This window comes from Hippocampus bargibanti, linkage group LG13 (genome assembly GCF_051943395.1).
Source record: "Hippocampus bargibanti isolate YZ-2025 linkage group LG13, ASM5194339v1, whole genome shotgun sequence".
Lineage (NCBI taxonomy): Eukaryota > Metazoa > Chordata > Actinopteri > Syngnathiformes > Syngnathidae > Hippocampus > Hippocampus bargibanti.
Window position 1 is genome coordinate 20,458,281 of NC_142746.1, and position 26,212 is coordinate 20,484,492.

The window sequence follows — 26,212 nt, forward strand, 5'->3', positions numbered from 1 at the left end:
CACACACACACACACACACACACACAAAACAAACATGAATACTTTTTATTTACAACAAATGTCCATTGACATTTTCAATACATTTGATCTGACAATAGAACTGCATATATTTTTTTTTTTTTTTGGGAGGTGGAAACAATTAAAATGCAGCACGTTAAAATTCGTAAAAAATATAGCGATATCTATGGTGTAAAATAACCGAATTAAAATCCCAGCATTTATTATTAGCATAACTCAAGCAGTGCAGAAATGACATGGTATAAATTAATCAAGTTTCGGCCATTTTGAAAACAAGGGATAATCGTTATTACAGCCATTTCATTCAGGAAAAAAAATAATTGCAGCATCTTTTTTCACCATATTTCAGTTCATACAAAGTATTAAAAAAAACTAAACAATTGATTAATTAGAAGCGATATGTTTTCAAGACTTTTTAAAGTGGGTATTTCTAGCATCCGTGTCGCAGAAAAGCAGTGGTTATAAAATGATAAAAGCATGTGATGAAATTCCAATGATTCCTATTGAATATTATTTCATATGTGGCAAAAAAAAATAGCAAATTTGACAGCAAGGTTACAGTCCTTTGATATGCATTTGACAGCGTTCACTGTATGGTATAGCAGGGCTCCAGGAAGTAGTCAGCACCCACGTGTTGAAAAGAATGTCACATGGAGGCAATTACTTATGAAAGCATTTGTTCAGTGATAGCAAGCAAGACTGGGAGTCGGCGAGGGGGTGTAATCATAAAAAAAAGCAACTGAAAAAGAAATTAGGAGGCACTCATTTGCAACATTTCTTTCAAAACTAGAACACGCTAAAGAAAATAAAAGTGCCAATTACGGCTACGATCCGGAGCTGTGCACGTGCGGGATGGGGTAAAATTTGGACACACGACTCTGAGCGGTTGGGTTAAGACATTCCGACTCGCCGCTCATCTTGAAGAAGACTTCCTGTTCCTGCAGCTTCCGCGTGAACTCTTCCTCCAGCGCCTGCAGGGGGCAGCAGAGGAGAAGTCAAGCACCCCGAAAAGAAGAAGAAGAACGAACGAACGAACGACAAGGCAAGATCCAATTTGCAATCGCGTCATGCCATTTGATTATAAGTAGGTTTATAAATGACTGTTAAAGTGATTTAAAGTATCATTGAGACGAAAAAAAAAAGATTCGAATTAAATATTGTTTTCTTTGTCAGATTTACAGTAAATCTCAACTGAAGAGTTAAACGGCTTGAATATATTACACAAAGTCACATAGTTGGTTAAACATTTTAATGTTTACATATATTTATGTTTAATTCTTTATTTGGGCGATAAATAAGCTCCGTCTGTGTTTCTGTTGTCAAAGTAATTCGTTTTAAAAGAGTTGGAAATACTGAAGCACCCATGCTAATTCATGTTAGGTATTAGCATAATATCGCGAGATTTCGTTCGTTGATGCGGTTTGGCTCAGCGTTTCGGTGTTGAAATAGATTAATTTTAATCGATAATTGTTTTACATTCTTTTATGTGTCCGTTTTATCTTATGCTTCCACAAGGAGTGACAAAAATAGCTTGACTACAGCACATTAGTATTTGGAGCACTGTGCTGTAGTTAATAAAACTTTTTTTTTGTTTCCTTAAAACGATTTGGCATGACTGTTTTCCATTTTTCAACGCTTGCTAAGTGTTAGCATAATAATATCGCGATATTTCGTTCGTTGATAACTATTGCGGTTTGACTGCGCGTTTCGGTGTTGAAATAGATTAATTTTTAATCGATAATTGTTTTACATTCTTTTATGTGTCCGTTTTATCTTATACTTCCACAAGGAGTGACAAAATAGTTTGACGACAGCACATTAGTATGTGGAGCACTGACTGTGCTGTAGTCCAAAAAACTTTTCGTTTCCTGAAAACGATTTGGCACGACTGTTTCCCATTTTTTGGGGTAATTTGAGACTGAGGAAGGAAGACGCTAAGGATTATTAAAAAAACACATTATCATGCCACTTTATAACTGTTTTTCAACTGATCTGTGTTCCCAGTTGTAAAATGAGACCTTCTTCCTTGGTCTGAGGTTCTCTCGCCATTCCTTGATCTCCTGACTGTGCTCATCATCCAGTTCCTTCAACTTTTGGGTCTCGTGCTCAATCAGGAGGTGACATTTCTCATTCTGGAAACAAAATGGAAGACACGCGAAGGTCAGTGGAGAATACAGTACAATGATACCTTGGCTTACGAACTTAATTGGTTCCCAGACAGAAGGCGAAAAGTGGGTATCCCAAAATTTAATTTATCATCGGAAACCATTAAAATGAGAATAATCCGTTCCCAGGTCCCCATAAACATAATTTTCTACTTTCTAATTTTCTAAGCCTTAAAACTACACCAAATATACCTTATTTTATGTATAATAAATGTTATGGCATTATAATTAAAGAAATAAACTGTACAATATAATAAAGTAATTTTATTTACCTTTGTGATGGTTGTTGATGGCTTGATGGAATGGAGTGGCCGGTTTCATCAGCATTAAACACTTGATGAGTAACGTAACCTTCTTCTTTCACCATCTTGAGAAATGATCCCTTGTAGGTGCTTTCTCTGTGATAATTTTATCTAGTTCATCATCAATTGTGTTCTGTTTAGCTGAGTACAATAAAGCTGACTTTGATAGCTTTTTGCATCAAGTGTACAGATGGCTTGTGCGGGTTATTTGTGGAGCCTGATTAATGTTGAAACTCTCACTGTCGTCTGCCTGTCTCTTTAATGTTTAAAACACCTCCCCTCACTGCTGCGTTCTTGACCAATCACGTGGCTTTAACCGACGACTGGGGGCAGGGCATAGAGGACAAAACAAGCCGGATGCCATTTTTGTGGTCAGGAGTACGGGCTTGTTTGCGAACGACACATCGCTTATTGTGGCAGCTCCATGTGTATCCCGAAAAATAGTTCGTATGCCAAGGTAAAATTTTCATAAATTTAACGTTCGTAAACCGAAAAGTTCGTAAGCCAAGGGGTTCGTAAACCGAGGTATCAACGTACGTCCTACTTTTCACGGCAGGCTGATTTTGAATGGTAGACTGAGCAGGGGGAGGTTAGCAATGTGAGCTACGACACTGGCGCTCCTAAACCATGCGTGTCATCTCACCTGGAGTTGCTGCAGCTCTCTGATATTGGAGTCGCATTGCAGCTGAAGGTCTCTCATCTGGTTCTCATGTTTCTGGTGCTGGTGGAGACGCTCGTTCTTCTGCCGTCTCTCTTCCTGAAAAGCAAACTGGACCGCACACAAGTTGAATGACTTTTGGGTGGCGGTTGCTATGCTGGAAATCAATCGCATGTCAGTAGATATTGGCTGACATAAGTTTACTATTTTATTTATTTATGCACCTGGAATGTGCCATAAGTTTAGAGAGCATTGTATATATCCCATTAACGCATCTTGGAAATAGTCAACAGCCATGATGTCCCTAATCCACTGTTGAAAAGGACGCTTTGATCCTCTCCTCTTTCATCTACAACTGCTTCATGTCACAAAGAGGGTACAAAAAGTGCTTTAGAATGAATGACTCTGTGTTTTTGTGTTGTCACATTCTTTGTTATTTAGTTTTATTTAGTTATTTTTTGTTATGTAGAAAGCTAGATCGCTTTCTATCTATTTATGTTACTTCCGGGTTGAGTGAACGCTGGCGCGTGTGGCTGCCGCTGCTCACCCGCAGAATAAAAATATCCTGTGACTGTAAAGTGTCCTTGAGAGTTTTGAAAGGTGCTTAGAAAAGACTATTATTATTATGAACAGGCTAGGCTGCTTGGGCATTGTGTGAAATTCAGCCATTTTGTATTCCAAATGATGGCCACCAGGGGGCAGTAGAGTACATGTATACGTATTATAATAATGGATGTCGCCTGGATGGATGATGAAACGCAAAGACTGCTGCAACTAAAATGCAGTAATATTTGTCATGTTTAGTAGTATCTCGCCTGATTTTCTTTCACCCTCAAAATTTAGAACTTTTAACCTTTAAAATCCATCCAGTGATGTTGTCATACTAGCGGGGGGGTCCTTCTACCTGCTTAATGCGGTCTCGCTCCTGCTCGGGCGTCGTGACGGCCGAGGCGGCGATGCGCAGGCTCTTTTTGAACATGGCCATGCGCGTTTTGCCGTCGCTGCGTTGAATCTTGGGTAGGCGGCCCCTTTCTTGGTTTTGCTTGTTCTTCATTTCTTCCACCAGCCGTTGGTTGTAGCGCTGCATTTGCTCCATCTCCTGTAGCAAGGGGGGAGAACAAAAAAAAAATGCAGGTTTTGTTGTTATTGAAATGGAATTATTTGCAAGCATATAAAGCAAATAGCAACGAGTAAGTATACATCGGTGAAAAGGTTTCTTCAGCTGTCTTCTGTACTTCTTGGAAGGTGTCGGATGTTTCGCTTCTTATCCAAGAGGCTTCGTCAGCGAACTAAAATCTTTTGCTGGTAGTTTTGGCCCTATATATATCCCTACTATCCAGACGTGGCGGTGCCAGACTCTGCTATGATTGGTCTCTGCTCTCAGGTCGGGGGGGGGGGGGGAGCAGAGGACTACTCCCTGTGGCTACACTGATTACCTCTATTGTCCTGACTGATTACTTCTATTGTCCTGCCTGAGTATGGGGTCTACGACTGGCCTGATTGCCCCATTTGCTCTGTTATCACCTCATCAGCATAACTAAGCGTATGATGCCTAAGAAGTCTGTTGTACGAACGATCCAAATTGAACCTCACCCCACCATGGCGATTTAGTGAAGGGTTTTGCTGTTTTATGAAAATAACTTCTTTTACTCCTCTTTCAAACCATTTTCTTTCGCTAATATTTTAACCTCATTGTCGTTAAATGAGTGGTTGCTAGATTTTAGGTGCATATTACACAGGAGTAAGTATACAGTGAATACAATGTCCTACAATTTTTTTTAACCCCCAAATTTAAATGAAATAATCGAACAATCCTGTGCTTACTTTCTCGTGCCTTTTGAGCAGCTGGTGTCTTTGCAAGAAATACTGATCCTTGAGTTGCTGCTTGAGCTGCTGATGCTTTTCCTGCAGGTGACGCTCCTCCAGCTCCCACATGGCCGCCTCCCTTGCTGTGCGGACGCACGCGAGATTCATTTTAGTGGCCCATTTTGGCACAAGAAGAAGAAGTAACGGCAGGTATGGGATTTCAAATTTAAGGATTGGAGTGACGTCAGATGACACCTCTCATCAACTGCTGCTTGTGGTTGAGACAATCCCTCTCGATGGTGGCGATCTCCACTTTATGTTGTTGGATGATCTTTTTCAGCTCCCCGTCCAGCTCTTGCTGTTGCTTCTGGAGGAACTCCTGCTCCTGAGCGGAATCACCAAACGTATCCCAAATCGAGAGAGGGGGGGGGAAAGAAAAAAAAAAAATGAAAAAGTGGTGCTAAAGGACACTCAAGGATGAGAGACAGGTGAGCGTTTGAAAGAGGGGAAAAAAAAGGCAAAGTCTTGCTGTCGGGGTGAATGATGTCGTCGGATCATATCCACAGAAATCATCGAGTCGGAGCGGCAGAGGAGACACACTCAAAAAAGAGAGCACGCATGAGCCACGATGGAGGAAAGAGAAAAGTTCAGTTCATGTAAGACGACATCGACAATGACATTTCACAAGTTGACCTGACACATTTTTTTTGTGAGAGTTCGGCACCCATGGATTAGCTAATGGGTTTTCTTCTTGTTTGTCGTACTAAACCCAGAGACAATTAGTCAAACCTCGGTTTTCAACAGGTTTTTTTGTGTTCTCAACCATACTTAGTGCGCCACTCGATTACCCTCCGCTTCCTTATACCTGTACTATTTTTTTTTTTAATGCTGACTTTTCAGGCATATTCTTGAAGACCTAAAAATTGTTTTAAACCAAAAATGGACATTGACATTTCATCATTTGTCCTATTTTGACGGCCATGTCCACTTAATTTTTTATGAAGCATTGAAGCTGACTTTCGGATGCCTGTTGTTTACCTGACCCTTAAAATACATTTGCTAAAAAATAATAAAAGGAACTACTGACTTTTCAGGCATATTCTTGAAGACCTAAAAGTTGTTTTTAAACAAAAAAACGGACATTGACATATTATCGTCTGTCCTATTTCGACGGCAATGTCCACTATTTTTTTTTTATGAAGCACTGAAACTGACTTTTGGATGCCTGTTGTTTACCTGACCCTTAAAACACCTTTGCTAAAAAAAACTTTTCAGGCATATTCTTGAATACCTAAAAATATTTTTCAACCAAAACCGGACATTGACATATTATTGTCTGTCCCATTTCGACGGCAATGTCCACTTAATGTTTTATGAAGCATTGAAACTGACCTTTGGATGCCTGTTGTTTGCCCGACTGCTCAAATACATTTTCTAAATAAATAAATTCAAAAAGTACTCACTTTTCAGGCATATTCTTGAAGACCTAAAAATTTTGCGCAAATAAGAAATCTTTCTTACTTTCTCAAATAGTGGTGCTCTTATAGCGTACGCCAAATAGCAACTACAAATAAAATGATAATTATGATTATTTTGACTGAAATGCTTTACTAAAATGATTATTTTTTTACATGTATTTTTTTTCAACCTAATATTTACTCAACATCCATAACTCAACTCCATCCCACATACAATCCAAATGGAACCAAAGCAGACACACTGGTGGAGAAAAAAGAAGGAATCACAACACACACAAACCCCCCCACCCCACCCCACTTAAAAAAGCGATGACATCACTCCAAAAACACACTATAGCCCATGCTTACACGTTACTCGACTTGATAAAAAAAAAAAAAAAAGTGACGCTGTCATTTTTTTACACACATCTAAGTATGGGCTGGAAAGAGAGAGTGGACAGAGTGGGTGGGGTTTAAGTTCGCATGGTGGTGAGGTGGGATGAGGGGGGGAGGGGACTTACATCCTGCATTTGAGCATTGAAGAGTGCGCATGAGGACAACTGAAAAGACTGTATCATAACCTGGGCGACTGCCTGCGGAGGAGAGCACACGGCGCACACTCGCCCTCGTCATTGACACGGAGCAGGCTGATTATTTCCAAAACACACACACACACACACACACACACACACACACACACACACACACACACATTGTCTCGCCCCCTCTTCCCCTATTTTGGGAATATCATTGCATTTGCAGCACGCAAGCGCATCGGTGAATAAATGTTAGTCGGTATTATTTATGAATGCTGTGCTTTGTCTTGTCATGCTTTTTATAGTAGGGCGGTCGGACAACTTCAATCCAGCTAGCCCAAAAAAAAAAAGTTAATAAGATCCATGCTTCTAGTCAACTGAGAGTTATTACTTCATCCATTTTGGAAAAAGGAAAAGCTTAAGAGACATCCAAAACAGGGGGTGAAAAAAAATCGGAAATCAAACGGTGTTTGAAATGCAATTAAAACATCACGACGCTCTTATAATATATTGAGCTAGCTAGCTGGCTCTCTATTTGCTGTCTCGTTGGCTAGTTATCGAGCTAGCTAGCTGGCTACCTAGCTGGCTATCTGTCTAGCTATTAGCTATTGAGCTGGCTAGCTGGCTCTCTATTTGCTATCTAGCTGGCTATCTATCTAGCTATTAGCTATCTATTAGCTTGTGAGCTACTAAGGTGAATTCGTTCGTAAGTTGCTTCAGTGCTATATTTTGTATAGAATGTATGTTTAAGGCTTATATAAGTATGTGTAAGGTTTATAGAAGTATGTTTAAGGCTTGTATAAGTAACCTGTATTGGTTTGTACTGAAAAATAAACATAATATATGCTCTATAAAAATACGTACATATATGTACAACTGGAAGGAATACTACATATGTTAGAGAGAGAGCTTTTAGCGGCGGAAAGAAGCGCTACTCGCAAAAATGTTCGTATGTACCGTTGTTCGTAACTCGAATGTTCTTAAGTAGGGGAGTGTCTGTAAATATATAAAAGTTTTCCATGGGAAATGGAGTCGTGGCTGTTAAGAGTAGTTGCAAGACCTTTTGTGGCTCAATATTACTTCAGATATAAGGCGCAGCTGCGTATAAGGCGCAGGGTCATCTTTTGAAGAAAATGAAGGCCTTTGGGTGTGCCTTATACACCGGAAAATATGGTACGCGAGTGACTTTTTCTTCTTTTGTTGTAATCCCCAGATGAAAAAAAAGGTAGCAGTGATGACAGAGGAAACGTGCAACGCTAACCATCCAACTGAAAAGCAATTTACGCCGATCAAAGTGAAGGGTGAGTACATGTTTTTTTTTCAATGAGCTGACAATTAAATGTGACTTAAAGGACAACCGACGCCTCCGGACAAGTTGTGTCCATAATTTGTAAAAATAACTTCAAAAGACTTCTACTGAGCGTATTTTACAAAGATTCCACTGCATATAGCTATATTTACGTTTTCGCTGAATATTCAGGAAGTCTTGTTTTCGAGTTGGTGACGATTCCTGACGTGACGTCACATCAGGAACGCCCCTGACCGAGAAAGCGACACACAATGCATTTTGGGTACTTTGTTTGGTCTGTGTGTTGCACCAAGACTAGTATTTGATACTAGTTGACACAAATTCCCAGCAGACGAACGGAGCTTGTGCGCCATATTGTGCATTCTCCGGGACGCTACATTGAAGTCGAGACGCCTCAAAATGAGACGGAAAGACTTCTTTAATCGATTGCAAACATGTATGCTTTCCTCTTCAGAACTATTTGAATCATATTCAGAACTGGATGAGTAACAAGAAAGCATCTTCTCCGAATCTGAAGCCATTGTTTTGATTCTAGAGCAAGGCAAAGACGTCCTGGCTTGACGTCACAAACAAGGGGGCGGGACCTTCTGAAACTCGCCATTTCTGTGGTCATTTTGAAGTAGTTTTGGGACATTTTATGTCAGTTTTATTGGTGTTTTGCATTTGACTAAAAATATCAGCCTGCGTGTTTTGGGTATTTTAGATGCTATAAAACGTTTTTCTGATGTCAGTTAAGAAACAAAAAAAAATAGTGTCTGTTGTCCTTTAAGTATCCGGGATGTACGTTGCATGCTTGTCATATTTTTTTTTTTTTTTTTAACAATTGTATGAGTTAACGAATTACAAATGGCCTTTGCCAACTATGCTAAATTTTCTTGTTGTTTATCTCCCAATTTCTTCATTCATTGGCGTACCGCTAACTGACCCACGTCCGTCGTCTAAATGGCTCAAAGGCCTCACAGAGTCATTCCGATGTAAGGAAAAAAAAAAGAATTTCAGCAGCGTGGTGGGATTGAGTGCAGACTTTCAAGTTGAGACAGTCAGAAGTTTGAGAAAAAAAGATGTTGGTGTCAAGAAGACATCGGTATAAATTCGGATTTTACCTCAGCCGTGTTAAGAAGTGTGAGGTCCTCCTTTAAGCGCTTCCTAAGCTCTTTTCGCATATCTTTAGGTGACTGCTCAACTTCCTGCATGGCCTAGAAAATATTGTACTTTTTCCACAAACTGCTTGTTGATTTCAAGTCGATAGACGGAAAAAATAAATCTGAAGAGAGTTGTCGCTCAAGAGTAGAAGACATGCAAAAGCGATAACAACCCACCAACGCATTTCACCTCACCCGTGGAGATCGGTAACTGTGTCAGCCATAAGTGTTATTGCATCATATCAAGTGATTAAATAAAAAAAGCAAAGCTAATAATCTGGAACTATCACACAGAAGCTCACAATGCTGACTGAAAATGAAAAGAATCGCCCAGCCGTGTCAGGTGCTCCTTATTCCCCCACCAAAGAGGAAAAAAATGGCAGCAAATCAAAATCCAAATCAACCCCATCACCAAAACCACCTCACACACTCATTCCAAAAACACAGAATTAGGTCAATATATTACAGTTCAAAATGACAACAAAATAGTCGAAAGTGTAATATTGCTACGGGCGAGCAGAAGCAAACTGTCTCGGCAAAATAGCATGGCAACACAAAGCACAATACACTGATACCTAGGCTTACGAACTTAATTGGTTCCCAGACAGTGTGTCAGGTGAAAAGTGTGTATCTCAAAAATTAATTTCCTATAGGAAAACATTAAAATGAGAATAATCCGTTCCTAGGTCCCCATAAAACATAATTTTCTACTTTCTTATTTTCTAAGCCTTAAAACTACACCAAATATACCTTATTTTATGGATAATAAATGTGCTATGGTATTATAATTAAATAAACTGTATAATAAAGTTGTTTTATTTACCTTTGTGATGGTCATTGATGGCTTGATGGAATGGAGTGGCCGCTTTCCTCAGCACGAAATGAGGAACGTAGCCTTCTTCTTTCACCATCTTGAGGAATGATCCCTTATATGTGCTTTCTCTGCGATAATTTTATCTAGTTCCTCATCAATTGTGTGCTCTGTTTAGCTTTTTGCATCAAGTGTACAGATGGCTTGTGCGGGTTGTTTGTAGAACCTGATTGATGGGATATTTTAACCTTGCAGTCTACAATCTGCCTTTGAACTATCAAAGGTGAAACTCTCAGTCGTCTGTCTGCCTGTCTCTTTAATGTTTAAACCATCCCACCTCACTGCTGGGTTCTTGACCAATCACGTGGCTTTAACCGAAGACTGGGGCCGGGGAATAGAGGACAAAAACAAGCCGGCTGCCATTTTCTTTTAGAAGGGGCTCGTTCGTGAACGAAAAATAGTTCGTATGCCAAGGTAAAATTTTCATAAATGTAACGTCCGTAAACCGAGGTATCACTGTACCACGATTAAAACAGCCGCTGATGATGACGAGGAGAATGAAGATATCGGTGGCATGTCTCACCTGTGCTTTCAACTGCTCTTGGGGGAGGGAGGGAGGGGATGAATAATAGATAGAAAAACATGCAGCGGCTAACAGCTATATAGCAACATGCGCCGGTCCTACGTAACCGCCCCCCCCAGACGCCCAATTTGACTTAGCCCAAGCCAAGAAGCCGCCACGCCCCATTCCACTCAGCCAAAGCGAGGGTCGGCCGTACCTCTTTCTTCTTGTTCTTCAACATATTCTGGAACTTGGACAACTCTTTGTCCTGATCGCCTTTAATGCGTTTGGCTTCATCGCGCAGTCGGCTGGTGTGATCCTGCTCCAGGCGCTCAATGGTTTGCTTCTGCTTCTTCTCCAGGCCTTCCACTTCCTGGTCGTATTGACGCTTTTTCACCTGAGTACGAGGGCGCATCGAGATGTGATTATTCGATAACTCTTCGCTAGCTAGCTAGTGTTCTATCTAATTGAGTTACTTCCGGGTTGAGTGATTATTAGCTAACGCTTAGCTACCTTTCTATCTATTTGAGTTACTTCCAGGTTGAGCGATTATTAGCTAACGCTTAGCTACCTTTCTATCTCTTTGAGTTACTTCCGGGTTGAGTGATTATTAGCTAACTATTAGCTAGCTAGCTAGCTTTGTATCTATTTGAGTTACTCCCAGGTTGAGGGATTATTAGTTGACTCTTAGCTAGCTTTCTATCTATTTGAGTTACTTCCGGGTTGAGTGATTATTAGCTAACTCTTAGCCAGCTTTCTATCTATTTTAGTTACATCGGGTTGAGTGATTATTACCTAACTCTTAGCTAGATAGCTTTCTATTAGAGTTACTTCCGGGTTGAGTGATTATTAGCTAACTCTTAGCTAGCTTTCTATCGATTTAAGTTACTTCCGGGTTGAGTGATTATTAGCTAACCCTTAGCTAGCTTTCTATCTATTTGAGGGACTTCCAGGTTGAGTGCTTATTAGCTAATGCTTAGCTAACTAGCTTTCTATCTATTCGAGTTACTTCCGGGATGAGTGATTATTCGCTAACTCTTAGCTAGCTCGCTAGCTTTCTATCTATTTGTATATCTATTAGTGTGGTTACAACTTCCCAAACTTGAGCCATAAGTGATGTGAACAATTGATCGCTTCGATTGGTGTGATCAATTGGTGCAATTAATTGATGACTTCAATTGATCGCATCAATTGATTGCCTCTCTTACGGCTCAAGTTTGGGAAGTTGCAACCACAGTCTTGCTTTTTATTCTTTATCAATTGAATTATTCAAGGTTAAAATGAAATTAGTGATTGAGCAGAAATGAATCCTAACCTCGTGGATGACTGCACTCATTAAATATATATATACAGTAAAGTCTCGTTATATCGATATTCAAGGGAGTCCGAAAAAATATCGATATAACCGGAACTATCGATATATCCGACCCTGTTTGCATGTAATTTTCTCCGTGCGTGCATAGAAATAGTATCGATATAACCGGGACTATCGATATATCCGATATCGATATAACGAGACTTTACTGTATTTTAAAATGTGGAGCTCCGGAAGTGCAACGTTAAGTCAGTTTTTTTGTTATTTTTTTTGGGTGGTAGAAGGCAGTTGCAGAGGAAGTGACTCACTGTGGTTTCCTGTTCAAAACGCCGCAATATCTGCTCTCGCTGCTGCTGCAGCTTGTTGCCGAGCTCCTGCTGAGCTCGTTGCTCTTCCTTCTGCAGCAAGCGCAGCTCTCGCAGCTCTTGCCGCCTGAGGAAACCGCAGCACGCGGAAGACATGTCGTCAAAAATATCTCAAACTACTCGACAGAAACGTTAAAGTCCCATCAGTCACCTCCGTCATGGAGTATGTAGTAAAAAAAAAAATATATTGCATAAACCCATTTGGAGTACATAAACTATTTCAAGGCATGCGTGCGAAATAGGTCATGCTCCTTTATTTAGGACCGTTCGGGTCTGGCGGGGGGGGGAGATTAGTTAACAGGCACATACCTAAGGAACCTCATCTCCTCATTCTTGGCGTCGTCGTCTGTCACGATCTTCGACGTGGTCACGCTGACCTCCACGCCGTCCACCATGAACTTTCGTGTCTTTTTCAGTGTCTTCTTCTGCCGTTTGGACTCCTGTGAAGTCAAAACACGTTCATGTAGTGCCTCAGTGGAGGACGTTTAGAGTTTGAAATCTCTGGTCGGTGTTTCCTCAGGGTAATTTGACTTCTTTGAGTCATTCAAAATATATACAGTGGTACCTCAGCTCACGAACTTAATTGCTTCCCAGAAAGTGTGTGTGAGGCGAAAAGTTCATCTTCCGAACATTTATTTCCCATAAGAAACCATTAAAATGAGAATAATCCGTTCCCAGGTCCCCGTAAAACATAATTTTCGACTAAATAAGCCTTAAAACTACACAAAATATACCTTATTTTATGTGTAATAAATGTGCTACTGTATTGTAAGTAAAGAAATAAACTGTACTATATAATAAAGTTGTTTTATTTACCTTTGTGATGGTCGTTGATGTAGTTGCCTCTTGATGATATCCGAGTGAAGTTGCCATGCTTTTTTGGCGATAATACCCTCACTCACACTGTCCCCCGGTAGCTGCTTTTCATTAATCCAAATCAACCTTTTCTATTGCCTGAGACCGTTGCTTAGACAAGACAGAAATACCCTTAGCCACACGTAGCAATGGTCGACTTAGCGTACTGGTACTTGGACGCTAAGTCATACAAACGCACACTTCGTTCATGCTTTTCGTTGATCTCCTTCTTCTGCTCTACCATAATTTTCTTTTGTGTCCTCTTCGGCTTAACACTAGCCTGCGGTGGGGTCTTTTTCGGTCCCATAATAGCAAAAGTACTCCACCCAATAACAAACAAAGTCTGCACTCAAAGAAAAGGGGTGACAAAAACTAGTCCGGCAGCCACCTCGGTGCTGTTAGACCGTGTGGTTTGATGTTCATCCGCAAAAAGTTTGTGAGCTGAAGCGTTCGTCAGCGTAGGTATCACTGAATTTGGGTTAACCAAAGACTGTCGGAAAATATGTGTACAGTACAAGTGGCGTACAAAAAAAGGAAGAAAGGATAAAGCTACCTGAACAGACACTGAGCCTCCATCTTTGCTTTTGGATAAAAAGCTGGAGATGGACAGATTGAGGTCCATGCTGCTGCTATCGGCCACCGAGCTGCTTCCAGAATCCGAGTCCTTCTCCGCATCTTGTCGCCTTACGGCAGGACTTTCCTGCTCGGTCTTGATCTCCGAGTCGGGTTCACGAGGGTTCGTGATCTCTTCTGGCAACGTGATGTTTTTGTCATCCTTGCTCGGGAGCTCCACGTCTTCGGATGCGTTGATCGTTTCTTCGCCGATTCCATTGGGAGATCTGATGGTGTCAATGATCTCCAGGTCTTGATCAGAAATGTTCTCTTCTGGCTTTTTTAGAATCGACTCATCCTTACTCAAATGATTTTCGGTGTCTCCCACTATGTCCGCCGCTATGTCATCTCCATCTTGAAGAATCACGTGGTTGTCATTCGCCGTATCGGCCAGTACGTGCTGAAGCATGTCATCCGGGTTGCTGACTTGTTCGACCTGCACCTCCGATACAGATTCCCGTTTGGGACGCGCATCCTCGAGCGCCTCGTCTGATTCTACAGATCGGACAATCTGCTGATTGGAATCATCTTGTTTGGTCACCTCTTCGGGGTCTTTTTCAATTTCTATGACTAACGGAGACTCGTTTAGATTTCCTTCCCGCGTCTCCGCTTCTTCCTCTATCTGCACTTTATCTAGAACGTGTTCCTGCAAAGAAGTCGGCTCAGCAGGAATCTCATCAGCTTGGCCCTCGGGCTCCGGCGGCTCCGGTGAGACGGACTCTTCCATTAGCCCGGAAGCCGTGTCTTCATTTGCGCCCTCGGGCACCTCGTTGAGTTTCTCCTCCTCCATCTTGTCGGGCTCGTTTGTTCCAAGACCTTCATCGGAGAGTAGATCACCAGACTTGTCTTCTACGGGCTCAGCTTCCGTCTTTTCGGTGACGGACTGCAGTGCGGATGGTGTCGTCGGCGGGGCTTTGTCTTCCTCGGAGCTTGTCATACTCGCATCAGACGGTGCTCGCTTGTGTCCGGGAGCGCCCTGAATTAAAAATTAAAACGTAAACATTTTTCGCGGTTGGATCGTGCAAACTAGTAGTAAGTACCACGGGTGTCTCAGGTTCTTCCTCCTCTTCCTCTTCTTTGCTGTCTTCGATCTCCTCTGTGACTTCAGCCTTGGCTTCCGCGATGAGCTCTCGCAGAGGTTTGCTGTCTACAACAGTGGCGACAAAAGGGTGCTGCCAGGATGGAGGCAGAGACACAAGGAATGTAATTACAAAGCCGTTTAGCTGACCCGCCAACAGATCCGCCCACCGCTATCAGCTAAATCGAAGTACGGGGATAACGGCATGCTGAAAGCCGTGACCCAAGAAGGGCGGCTCACTTGGAGGAGCTGCAGCGGGCCCCATCGGTTGTCCACGTTTTTGTCAAGTGCTCTGCGGAGGAAGTCGTTGAATTCTGGTGTCCTGCAAAATAGTTAGGGATGACTTTTAAAAGAAGTTTGATTTTTATTTATTGATGTAATTGTTTTTTGTTTTTCCGAGTACCGATTTATAAGGCGCACGGGAGTATAAGGCGCACCCATAATGGTGTATTTTCAAACTTTTTGCATATATAAGGCGCACCGGACTATAAGGCGCACCTTCAATGAATAAAAAAAGGTTTCCAAAGATAATACAGTATATAAATACATAAAGGTTTTCCAAATATAAGGCACACCGCATTAAAAGGCGCTCCAGTAAAGGCTGAGGTTACTTTTGAAGAAAAATCAAGGCTGTTGGGTGCACCTTGTACACCTGAAAATATTGTATTTTTTTTGTCATGGGTGGTCCCTTTATGTTTTTATTATTTTTTCCCCCTGAATATTCTATCAATATTCAGAATAAAAGAAAATATTTCTCCCCCCCCAAAAAAAAATCTGGCAAATTGAAAATGAAAAAAATGTCAATGACAAAAAATATGAATAAAAAAACATTTTTCATGTTTTCATTATTTTTCCCTCTGAATATGTTCCCATGGTGTTCTTAATAATGTATTCGACCAATATTCCGAATAAGAAAATATATTTCTCACCAAAAAATTCTGGCAAATTTTTAAAAAATGAAAAAAAAATGTCAATGACAAAAATATGAATAAAAACAGAAAAAAAGGTTATAAAAAAAATTCTAATACACTGCTCCAATCCCAAAAAAGAAAAATAGAAGCACATTGGGCCTTTTATTCAACTTTTCCATTTTTGTTTCCTAAGAGTGAAGTTATATGATAACAGGAAATACCTTTATAAGTCTGAATGTGTTTTTGAAGAAGGAGTTAATTTATTTTTCTCGATATATAATCTCTCAATATCAGATTTTCGCCCATCATGACTGGGTCTGTAACCCCCACTGGGTTAACTCTACTGGACCCCCCCCACCCCCCATGACACAGAAACGTGATCTGTCAACACCGGCTTGTCATCTCACCAGCGGGATGGTTGCATGAGGGTGGGGGGTTCGGACTTGGCTATTTTCAGCAGCACTCTCATGGGATTCATCTCATGATTGGGCGGTTCGATCTGCGCCAGCTCGATCAGGGTCACCCCGAGGGACCAGATATCCGCCTTGTAGTCGTAAGGGCGGTCCTTGGACGTCTCGCACATCACCACTTCTGGCGCCATCCTGCACATGAACACAAATGAGTGGCAATTAGAATTATTGTAATCAATAATAGGAAAATGGATTAGTGCTATATCAACCAGGAAAACTGATGTTCATACGAAAAAATGGTGGATGGATGAATGGATGGTATAGTGGTATGGAAATTATTTTCCAGGGAAAATGACTTGGCATGTGTCTGGGAATTTAACACCACCCTGTATTTAAAACTGATGTCATCCAACATAGACATTGACTCACGGGATTCCTTCAGCTTTTATTTTCCAAACACGTTGGCGATACAATGTTGATGTTGTCAAGTTGCTTCAACAATGATCAGACAAAAGAGAGTGAATACACTTTTTTGGGGATTATTATTTTTTATGGCTAAGTGACTCACCAGTACGGCGTTCCGATGAAAGAATCTCTTCTTTGTAACGTCTTTGTATTTTTTGCAGAAACTCCAAAATCCGCTAAAAAGGAGGAAATGAATTTGTGAATATCAGCTAGCTGAATAGCTCAAATAGATGGAAAGCTAGATGGCGATCTATTAGCTAGCTATTGGCTGGCTGGCTAGCTTTCTATCTATTTGAAAGCTCCACCATTTGCCAACGAGTGACTCACACAGGAAAGGCGCAACAGGAAAAAAAACATGAATACATTCGGTATATTATGCAACTCGTCTGCAGGAGAACAGAATAGTCAACTAGTCTACAATGTTTAGAGCGTGAGGTCAACTCATCATGTTTTTGCCCTGCTCGAGGTATATTGTTCATTTAAAATTATAATGCCGTACTGACAAAATATTTGACAACAGGGATGCTCATTCACACAAGTGTCTACTTTAAATTACTGATACCTTGGCTTACGAACTTAATTGGTTCCCAGACAGGGTGTGTAAGGTGAAAAGTGTGTATCCCAAAAATTAACTTCCGCTAGGAAACCATTAAAATGACAATAATCCGTACTCAAGACCCCATAAAACATAATTTTCTACTTTCTAATTTTTCTACACAAAATATACCTTATTTTATGTATAATAAATGTGATATGGTATTATAATTCAGGAAATAAACTGTACTTAATAATAAAGTCATTTTATTTACCTTTGTGATGGTCATTGATGGCGTGATAGAATGGAGTGGCCGGTTTCCTCAGCATTAAACACTTGATGACGAATGTAACCTTCTTCTTTTACCATCTTGGGGAGTGATCACTTGTAGGTGCTTTCTTTGTGATTATCTAGTTCCTCATCAATCGTGTTCTGTTTAGCTGGGTTGATAGCTTTTTGCATCAAGTGTACAGATGGCTTGTGCGGGTTGTTTGTGGAGCCTGATTGATGGGATATTTTAACCTTGCAGTCTACACTCTGCCTTTGAACTATCAGAGTTGAAACTCTCTCACAGTCGTTTGCCTGTCTCTTTAATGTTTAAATCTCCTACCCTCACTGCTGCATTCTTGACCAATCACGTGGCTTCATCCGAAGACTGGGGGCAAGGAATAGAGGACAAAAAAAGTCGGCAGCCATTTTCTTTTTGGATAACGGCTTCACTCTCTCTCTACCTGTAACCCCGCCGCCCCCCTCACTGCTGCGTTCTACACCAATCACGTGGCTTTAACCGAAGACTGGGGGCGAGGTATAGAGGAATATAAACAGTCGGCTGCCATTTTGTTGGTAGAAGAACGGGCTCCTTCGCAAACGACACATCACTCATTGAGGCAGCTCCGTGTGTATCCCGAAAAAGTTCGTATGCCAAGATAAAATTTTCATAAATGTAACGTTCGTAAACTGAAAAGTTCGTAAGCCAAGGGGTTCGTAAACCGAGGTATCACTTTATCAGCGGCGGCGACTCAATTCCCTTTGTGGAAAAGATAAAGCAGCAGCGCATGAATGAGTCAGTCCGCTTGTGTAAACACGACGCTCTCTAGCACATGCGCGTCTGTCCAAATCCACAAGACTCAGCTGGGTGCAGGGAGTCCCAAAATTGACTTAACTAATTATCCCCCTCAAGCCTTTAAGTGGCTCGGTAGGAGGCTACTAAGTGGCCACCTGGGAGGCGAGGCGGAAAAAAGACAACAATTAATCTGCTTTTGTCCTCCGCTGCGGCATCTTAGACTTTGAGTTTTGTGGGAAGGATGCTTTTAATAATCCTTCCCGTTTGTTGACGCACACAGCGCAAGAAACGTTTGTGGTTACGATGTCGCAGGTCTGCCTCACACTCACAAGACCTGGGTTTGAATCTGTGTGCAGCTTGCGTGGGTTTTCTTATTCACCTCCGACTTCCTCCCGCATCCCCAAAACATGCGTGTTTGATTCACAGAAGGCTTTAAATACGTGTGAATAAATGTCTAGGTTCCATCTTAGTGTCTGTTTAAGCTCTCAGTCGCACAGGAGTGGTCCATTGATGAAAAGGTTTCTTCAGCCGCCATCTGAACTTCTTTGAAGGTTTTGGATGTTTCGCTTCACACCCAAGGAGCTTTGTCAGCAAAGTAAAATTTGCTGGTAGCTCTGGACATTCGGGATGTATGTATATCGGGCCAGAGCTACCAGCAAATTTTAGTTTGCTGATGAAGCTCCCCGGATGAGAAGCAAAACGTCTGAAACCTTCAAAGAAGTACAGATGACGGCTGAAGAAACCTTTTCATCAATGTTCCATACCTTCCTGTGTCAATTTCATCCACAAAATAGCAGATTTCAAATGATGATGAAATTTCCGATTACCAAGTTTGACTTCTCCCTCCAGGGAAAGAAGAATGTTGCCGGCCTTCAAGTCTCTGTGGATGATCTTGTTCTCGTGCAAGTAGACCAAAGCCTCCAAGGTCTGCCTGCACACCACACGGATCTGAGGCTCAGTCAGCGGCCTCTCCAGTTCTGCGAAAGAATGACCGCCGGTGAGTCATTTTCCTTCCACGTTATGTCACGGCGCGATGGTAACCCACGGCAACGGGAGGGAACAAAACTTGCTCGGGATGGGAGGAAGGTTGTTTTCCATTCGGAAAGCTTATTCCAATAGAGCGGAGATGCTTTTATTTGAGCTTCAAAATGAAAGGTGTGAAACTATTGGCACGAGCACTACTCCTTGAAACCGGAGCTGTAATAATTAGGCGGTGAAATGAGAATGGCGAGGTAGGGTCCATTTTGGATGGACTAAAAAGAGTTGAACAGAACTTCACACTTACCCAGCATGATGGCATCCACCGCACCCCCCGCACAGAATTCAATCAGGATCTGCACAGAGGAGAACAATCCGAACAATGAGGTCTTTATAACACGATGGATAGAATGACCGATGGAAAAAAAGACATCCTCCATTAGACCGAGGAGCCAATCAATTGGAAAATAATTACCAACAGACATTTTAGAAGAATCGTTACATCATCGCCGACGTAGGAAATCATTTTAATGCAAAACGTTCCTCAGAAGCGTATCAAGGAAATGCGTTGTGCATGAAACGCCTCATATCTGAAAGATTTCATCATGTACTTTTGTTAAATCCATCTAATTCAAAGGGCACTTTTTTGTTGAGGCGGATTTAGGGCAAAATTATAGACTTCCTGTTTTTGCGATTCAAAATGTCATAGGCAACCATTTTCACCATTAATGGAATAGAAAATAAAAAGTAACTTTGGTGATACCTCAGCTTACGAACTTATTTGGTTCACAGAAAGTGTGTGTAAGGCAAAAAGTTAGTCTGCCAAACATTTATTTCCCATAAGAAACCATAAAAATGACAATAATCCGTTCCCAGATTCCCATAAAACATAATTTTCTACTAAATAAGCCTTAAAACTACACAAAATATACATTATTTTATGCATAAGAAATGTGCTATTGTATTGGAATTAAAGAAATAAACCGTACTGTTTAATAATGGCGTTTTATTTACTTTTGTGATAGTCGTTGATGTACATAGTTGCCTCTTGATGATATCCGAGTAAAGTTGCCGTGCTTTCTCGGCGATAATACCCTCACTCACAATGTCCCCTGCTAGCTGCTTTTCGTTAATCCAAATCAACAGAAGTTTTTCAACCTCTTCTAGTGCCTGAAACCGTTGCTTAGACAACACAGAAACACCCTTAGCCACACGTAGCAATGGTTGACTTAGCATACTGGTACTGGGACGCTGTTTCTGAATATTACCACTTCTATCAAGTTAAAGAAAACACTAACATTTCATACGCACACACGATGAGATGCAAACAGCCAGTTTTGACTTTTGTGCGTGGTATCGGGTGATAGATAAAAATCAATACAAACACTGCTCTCCATTCAGGGATGGACACAAAGCGAGACAGCCAGGTGTTTGTTCTCATTCAACACGATAAGAAACTTCTGCTTGTAATCTATTTCCGTTTGACTCTTACAAACGTGAACATCAGCTAAACAGTTCCTCAACATTTCACCCCTTCCCCACCTTGACATATTGCGTAATAATAACCCGCGCAACAAAGGCATACGCGGCCAGACTTTCATCAAGCTGGTTAAAGACCGAGCTTGTCGAGACAACCTGCAGTGTAGCTTTGAATTATTAACGGCCACTTTCCTCCGAGGTTCGAAAAGCGCTCCATTATCTCGGCGGTGGGATGTGGCCCGTGCTCCAGAGCGGGTCGGGTCACATGACAAAGTGCCACGACGTAATTGCCCAGAGGCCTCTCGGTCTTTGCCGCACAGCGTGAGAGTCGCCGAGCGTGGATAAAAATGGCACAGGGATGAGTTAAGCGTGCGTTGTCTGCTCAGTCTCACACAATTTGAGCTCATCTGGATCATTTCTTATTTTATTTTTTTGGTGCAGCGTGTTCTTAAAAATGCCTTTCTGATGACCTGCACTGCTTACAGGAACATTAACAGCAAACTTATTTCACAAATGGATGCAGTCCTCCAAACTCACGGGAGCCATACACGATATTAATTCTTTTTCTAAGGCATCATGACTTTATGTTCTGACGTTATTTTAGCATATTTGTGTATTCAAAAAAAGCAACTAGCTGGTTCAGTTTTTAGCTCATTCACTGCCATCCCTGTGCAAAAATGTGCCCACTCCAGTGCCAGGGTTTTTGTCATTGTCACCCAAATTTCAGGACCCACAGAATACGGCGTTTTAGGACTGCAGAAACATTCAATGTAGCATAAGAAACCCGAGACTCTCTTCTTTCATCAGAAAAAAAGGAGTTAATTCCTAAGTTAAATGGGTATGGAGTTATCTGAGCTTGAAATGGGGGTGGCTGTACAAAATACATTACAATACATACAGTACAAAGTGATTTATATAGCGCTTTAACAACAGCTGAAGCTGTAACAAAGCGCTAACATGGACAACAAATTTGGGAATGGCGCTCAACGTCATGTTTTCAATTGCCGAATAAATTAGTCTTCAAGCATTATTTCTTGAAGACGATAATGCCTGTCAGTGAAATTCAATTCCTGAGACTCTCTTCTTTCATCAGAAAAAACAAGTTAATTCCTAAGTTACATGGGTATGGAGTTATATGAGTTTGAAACGGGGGCGGCTGTACAAAGGAGAGGGGAAAACATTGCCAGAGGCCTGACCAGCACTTTATCGCCACCCCTAGCAAGAAAAACCAAAACCCGAACAAACAAAACACATTCCGGAATGGCGCTCCATGTCATATTTGCAATTCTGGGAAAAATTCGGGAATGGCAGTGAATGGACTCTCTGTGACTTCTGCTCTCACACTTTTTGGCAGCTCCAGATTGCCTTTTGTTGCTCTCCAGGCGCTTATTGTTATGCTATCATGCTACGCAGCTACAAAGCAGAAGCAAAGCAGAATGATGTCACGTGTGGAGAGGTGAAAAAAAACCACGTTTTTTAAGCAAGTTATTCAATTGCAATGCGGGCGGAAGTGAAGAGAATAGCGGTTTGTGCTAAGTTGCCATGTGACTGCTTCCTCCATCTCCTCGACATCGGGTTAACAATAACAAACAAACGACGCGTTACCAACCCAGAGTTTCCCCTCGTAATAGAAGGCGTCCAGCAGCTTGACAATGTGATGGTGGTCGCAGGAGGCCAGGATGTCAATTTCGACCATGTAGTCCTCCAGTTCGTCCTCCGTCTTTGTGTCGATGACTTTGGCGGCGGCGAGGGTCCCGTTCTGCTTGTTCTGAGCCTGAGAGGGCAACCGTACAGCTTTGGTTATTGATTTGACTTATACATTCCCGTAATATGACACATACTCAGTTATTTCTAGCTAGGCTAGCGAGACATCCTCATTATTATTAACGGATTGCATTAGCGTTTTGAGCGAGGCTGATAGCAATCTCCCTCAAGCATCACATCGCCATCAAGAGATGTCATAAATACTTCTTAATTACACAGTATGGATTGAAATTGCAAGCCCAAGTGCCTTATTACCATTTAATGCCTATATCTGATCTGGGCCATTTCCCAAGACACATATTCGATATGGATGTGTTTACACTGATGAAATGTCCAATACAAAAATGTAATGATGGATCATGTTACACGGCACGGAGTTATGACTTTTGATTCAAATAATTATGACATTCGTTTTTACTCCACATTTATTTTAATTATTGAACAATGTTAGTGTTGTTAGCCGAAAAGCATAAAGGGCTAGAATTCTTTTTAACTTCTTTTTGGGAAAACTAAAAGACAGGAAATAAAGTAAATTGACAGTCTTGGTTTGCTGGAGTTCAGCTTACCTTATTTTCCCGTGTATAAGGTGCACCGGAGTATAAGGCGCATCCCTAATGAATGGTGTATTTTCAACCATTTTCCACATATAAGACGCACAGGACTATAAGGCGCACCTTCAATGAATGAAAAAGTTTTCCAAATATAATATAGAAATCGATGAAAAGGTTTCTTCAGCCGTCATCTGTACTTCTTTGAAGGTGTCTGGGGAAAATGTCAAACTCAATTGCATCCCTTTGAGTATAAAAACAGTAGCAGGGGAGTTGTTTTAAGGCTGGTTTTGAGTCCTGATGCACTCAGACTCAACATCGGAGAGTCAAAGGAAAAAAAATACAAGGGAGGGGAGGGAGTGTTCGCATTGGAACAACTGATCCCATGTTTACCGAGTGCCAACCTGACACACGCCCCGTCCCTTTCCGTCAGCACTGCCTGACGTCAGTGTCAATTTTTGTCTCTCGTATTTCATGCAAAAGTGAATGGCATCAATGCGAATGGCAAAACAAAAATGGCAGTTGGCTAAAGCAGAAAATAACTCACAGATATTAGAGATTGAACGTTTTTTAGTGTATCATTTAGTATAGCATTCATATATTGCCATTATTGTGCGGTTGCTATCCCAATAATACTTCAAGACATCAATATTTAGTCCCACGTGTCATCAGTTTGTATTGAGCCACGTGACAAACTCCTGGCTTCCATCACAGCACACATTTACTCAGCTAATGAGGAACTACAAACTAGCAAATGGACATTCACGGACAATTAGCTGGATTATTTAATCACAAGAGTTGCGGGAAGGAACTCCTGAGTTGACGCCGCAAGGGAAAAACAAATGTCTACGTCAGACTAGAATACCTCATTTAAAAAAAAAATAAGAGAAAAACAATAAGTTGCCTTTTCACTGATGCTAACTCGCTAACTTCCATGCGGGGATGGCGGCTTCGGTGTTGGGCTGAATGAAACTATCTCTTGGAATAATTTATTTGATTACACAAAAATGTTAAAATCACAACAATAACACATTTTTTTTTCCAATAGAAAAGATTATACGATTTTACGATAACTAATGTAACACAACAGCACACCTCTCAAACATATTGTAAAAGCCCCCCACGAGTGGTCAAGTGGGGCACAGCTGCAAGTGGAATTTGAATCATTTGATTGAACAAATTTGAAGGACAACCGGCACATGAAGGAATTAGATTAGCCTTTATTAGTGTCCTCCATATTTATTTGTCATGTCTTTTTTAATGATAACATGAGTGCGGCGTGTTCTATCAAAGACACATTGTCCCTGTGTGTTCGACACACTTGGCCAATCAAAGATGATTCTGAATATGAGTTAACATGTAATTACTTAGTAACTTCTATCTTGGGAGCTTATTTTCCGATTTGCGACCATTTCTACTGGCCAGAATTTGTTACAAGTCATTTTAGCAAGGCTTAGTTTGTTTGCTGGGCAATATCTGTTTAAATGTATCGATTTAACTCATGTGTCGAAAGTATATTTACCCTCATGTTCACACCGAAGCTATTTACTACTCAGCACTTGTTTCCCCACTTAATGTTTGGAGGGCAACGTCCAACTGTTGTTACTCGAGTTTTACAATTATTCAGTCACGTTACTATTACTCGAGTACATTTTTTGGACTACTCGCTGAGATCGTCGATAGGGCTGCTGTCATTTTCACGTGTTCTCACTTAACAAGCGTAAAACAGAACGGAACCACAATGGAGTCGCCATAGAGGACTGTTACCTAATAACGTGTCGTAAAGGTATACGAACAACAAAATACCTTGTAGACTTTTCCAAATGCTCCGTCGCCGAGTTCCCCGATGATGTCCCAAATCTCCTCGGGGTTAGCATCACGGTGGACGTGCTCGTACTGCTTTTTCTTCCTTTCAGGCCCTAGCTTGAATATCTTTCGAAAATTAAAAAATGACATTGTTTTTTTTCCTGGGTAGTTTGGGCAGCTGATGTAACGACGGTGTTATTGATGCCGCGGTGAAACTACAAAGCGGGCGAATGTCATTTAAACTGCGGCGATGTTGTCAATTCCAACTTCCATTCCCGGGCATCTTGGGTCGTCTCGGTCATGGGGTGAGGGAGAAGCCCGAGGCGAGGGGAGCCGAGGCGGCGGGGGTGGAGGAGTTGACCGCTGCCCGATGGTTCTCCTCCGCTTTGGTGCTGTTTGTCTGAAACGTCTTGAAGGAGAGCAGCGCGCTGGTGACGAGCATAGTCGTGAAAGTGTCGACGCGCCTTCATTGAACGTCACCGCGGAAATGGCACACCAAGGCACGGCCCAGCGCCTTCCTCTCTTTTTTTCCTTCCTCTTCTTCTTCGTCTCCTTCTTCAACTCGCTGACCGCACACTCAACTAGCGTCAAGTTGGTTTAAATTGGAATTAGCATTTCCGTTTCGCGCATTCAAAATAAAAGTACAACCGTTGCATTCGGATGTTTTGTTTTTGTTGTTGTTGTAGTTGAACGGTACTGAATATGCGGGTGTGTTTCCTGTGTAGCCCACTTATTTCCAACACGCCAAGATAAAGAAAGTTTATTATCATTATACCTTTTTTTAGCTATGGTGGTAGTCGATCGAAGCTATAATTTAACGATTGTGCGATTCTTTTCCTTAAACTTTTTTTAACTGACCTCGACATTTGAACTGTCTCGTCTCTTCTTTTTAGCTCACTATCTGTTTTTTTTTTTTGCTGATGAGAAAATATGCAAAATAGCTGTCAGTGTGCAGTAGTACTTAATTGTAAATCGTTGTTTGGAGTTGCTACCGAAACTGTATCGACATATTTTTTTTAATCACAGTGAAATATGCTTTATTGTGTTTTGGCTCCCCCATGCGACAAACACTCGAACTCCCTATTTCGTAGCACGTGTTTTGAGTTTGATTATTTATTTTTTTTGTCTTTGAAAACTACTTCCACGTAGTTTTTGTCCATCTATAAAGTCGTTACAACAAGTGAGTTCCGCGTATCTTTTGATATAGATTCAACAGTCATTGTTCTCGGACCAACTGGAGCAAATTGTCGGTGCAAGGGACC

At 41.4% G+C, this 26,212-nt stretch overlaps 2 protein-coding genes across 5 annotated transcripts in view; one reads left to right on the forward strand and one right to left on the reverse strand.

Moving 5' to 3' along the window:
- Positions 1–30: 30 nt before the first annotated feature.
- On the reverse strand, positions 31–25,513 carry slka (STE20-like kinase a). Of its 4 annotated transcripts, XM_089012274.1 has the most exons (20): positions 24,951–25,513; positions 22,442–22,606; positions 19,661–19,709; positions 19,203–19,352; positions 16,881–16,953; positions 16,310–16,504; positions 15,232–15,313; positions 14,954–15,085; positions 13,855–14,889; positions 12,756–12,886; positions 12,390–12,513; positions 10,984–11,163; positions 9,355–9,447; positions 6,928–6,999; positions 5,205–5,334; positions 4,968–5,092; positions 4,048–4,242; positions 3,129–3,254; positions 2,037–2,150; positions 31–989 (listed from the first exon to the last, which is right to left on the reverse strand). In XM_089012274.1, the coding sequence occupies exons 1-20, from the start codon at positions 25,098–25,100 to the stop codon at positions 843–845; spliced, it is 3,468 nt and encodes a 1,155-aa protein (XP_088868400.1). In that variant the 5' UTR covers positions 25,101–25,513; the 3' UTR covers positions 31–842. The 4 variants fall into 4 exon arrangements, with proteins under 4 accessions (XP_088868400.1, XP_088868403.1, XP_088868402.1 ...); XM_089012277.1 differs by lacking the exon at positions 9,355–9,447 and having other exon boundaries at positions 24,951–25,512; XM_089012276.1 differs by lacking the exon at positions 6,928–6,999 and having other exon boundaries at positions 24,951–25,512.
- The window catches only part of sh3pxd2ab (SH3 and PX domains 2Ab), a 58,192-nt gene continuing 51,219 nt past the window's right edge, over positions 19,240–26,212 (forward strand). The window contains exon 1 of the mRNA XM_089012281.1: positions 19,240–19,372. The gene's annotated coding sequence lies outside the window, so the exon portion shown is untranslated. The remainder of the gene's footprint in view (positions 19,373–26,212) is intronic.

What these genes read in the sequence shown, in the direction of transcription:
- slka (XM_089012274.1), bottom strand. Translation starts at nt 25,100, where the DNA reads ATGTCATTTTTTAATTTTCGAAAGATATTCAAGCTAGGGCCTGAAAGG. An exon ending in CACTTCTTAACACGGCTGAG is followed by an intron (nt 7,000 to 9,354) that starts GTAAAATCCGAA and finishes TCTCCTCCGCAG; the next exon opens with GCAGTCGCCCAGGTTATGAT. An exon ending in GAGAGCTGCAGCAACTCCAG is followed by an intron (nt 2,151 to 3,128) that starts GTGAGATGACAC and finishes TTTTGTTTCCAG; the next exon opens with AATGAGAAATGTCACCTCCT.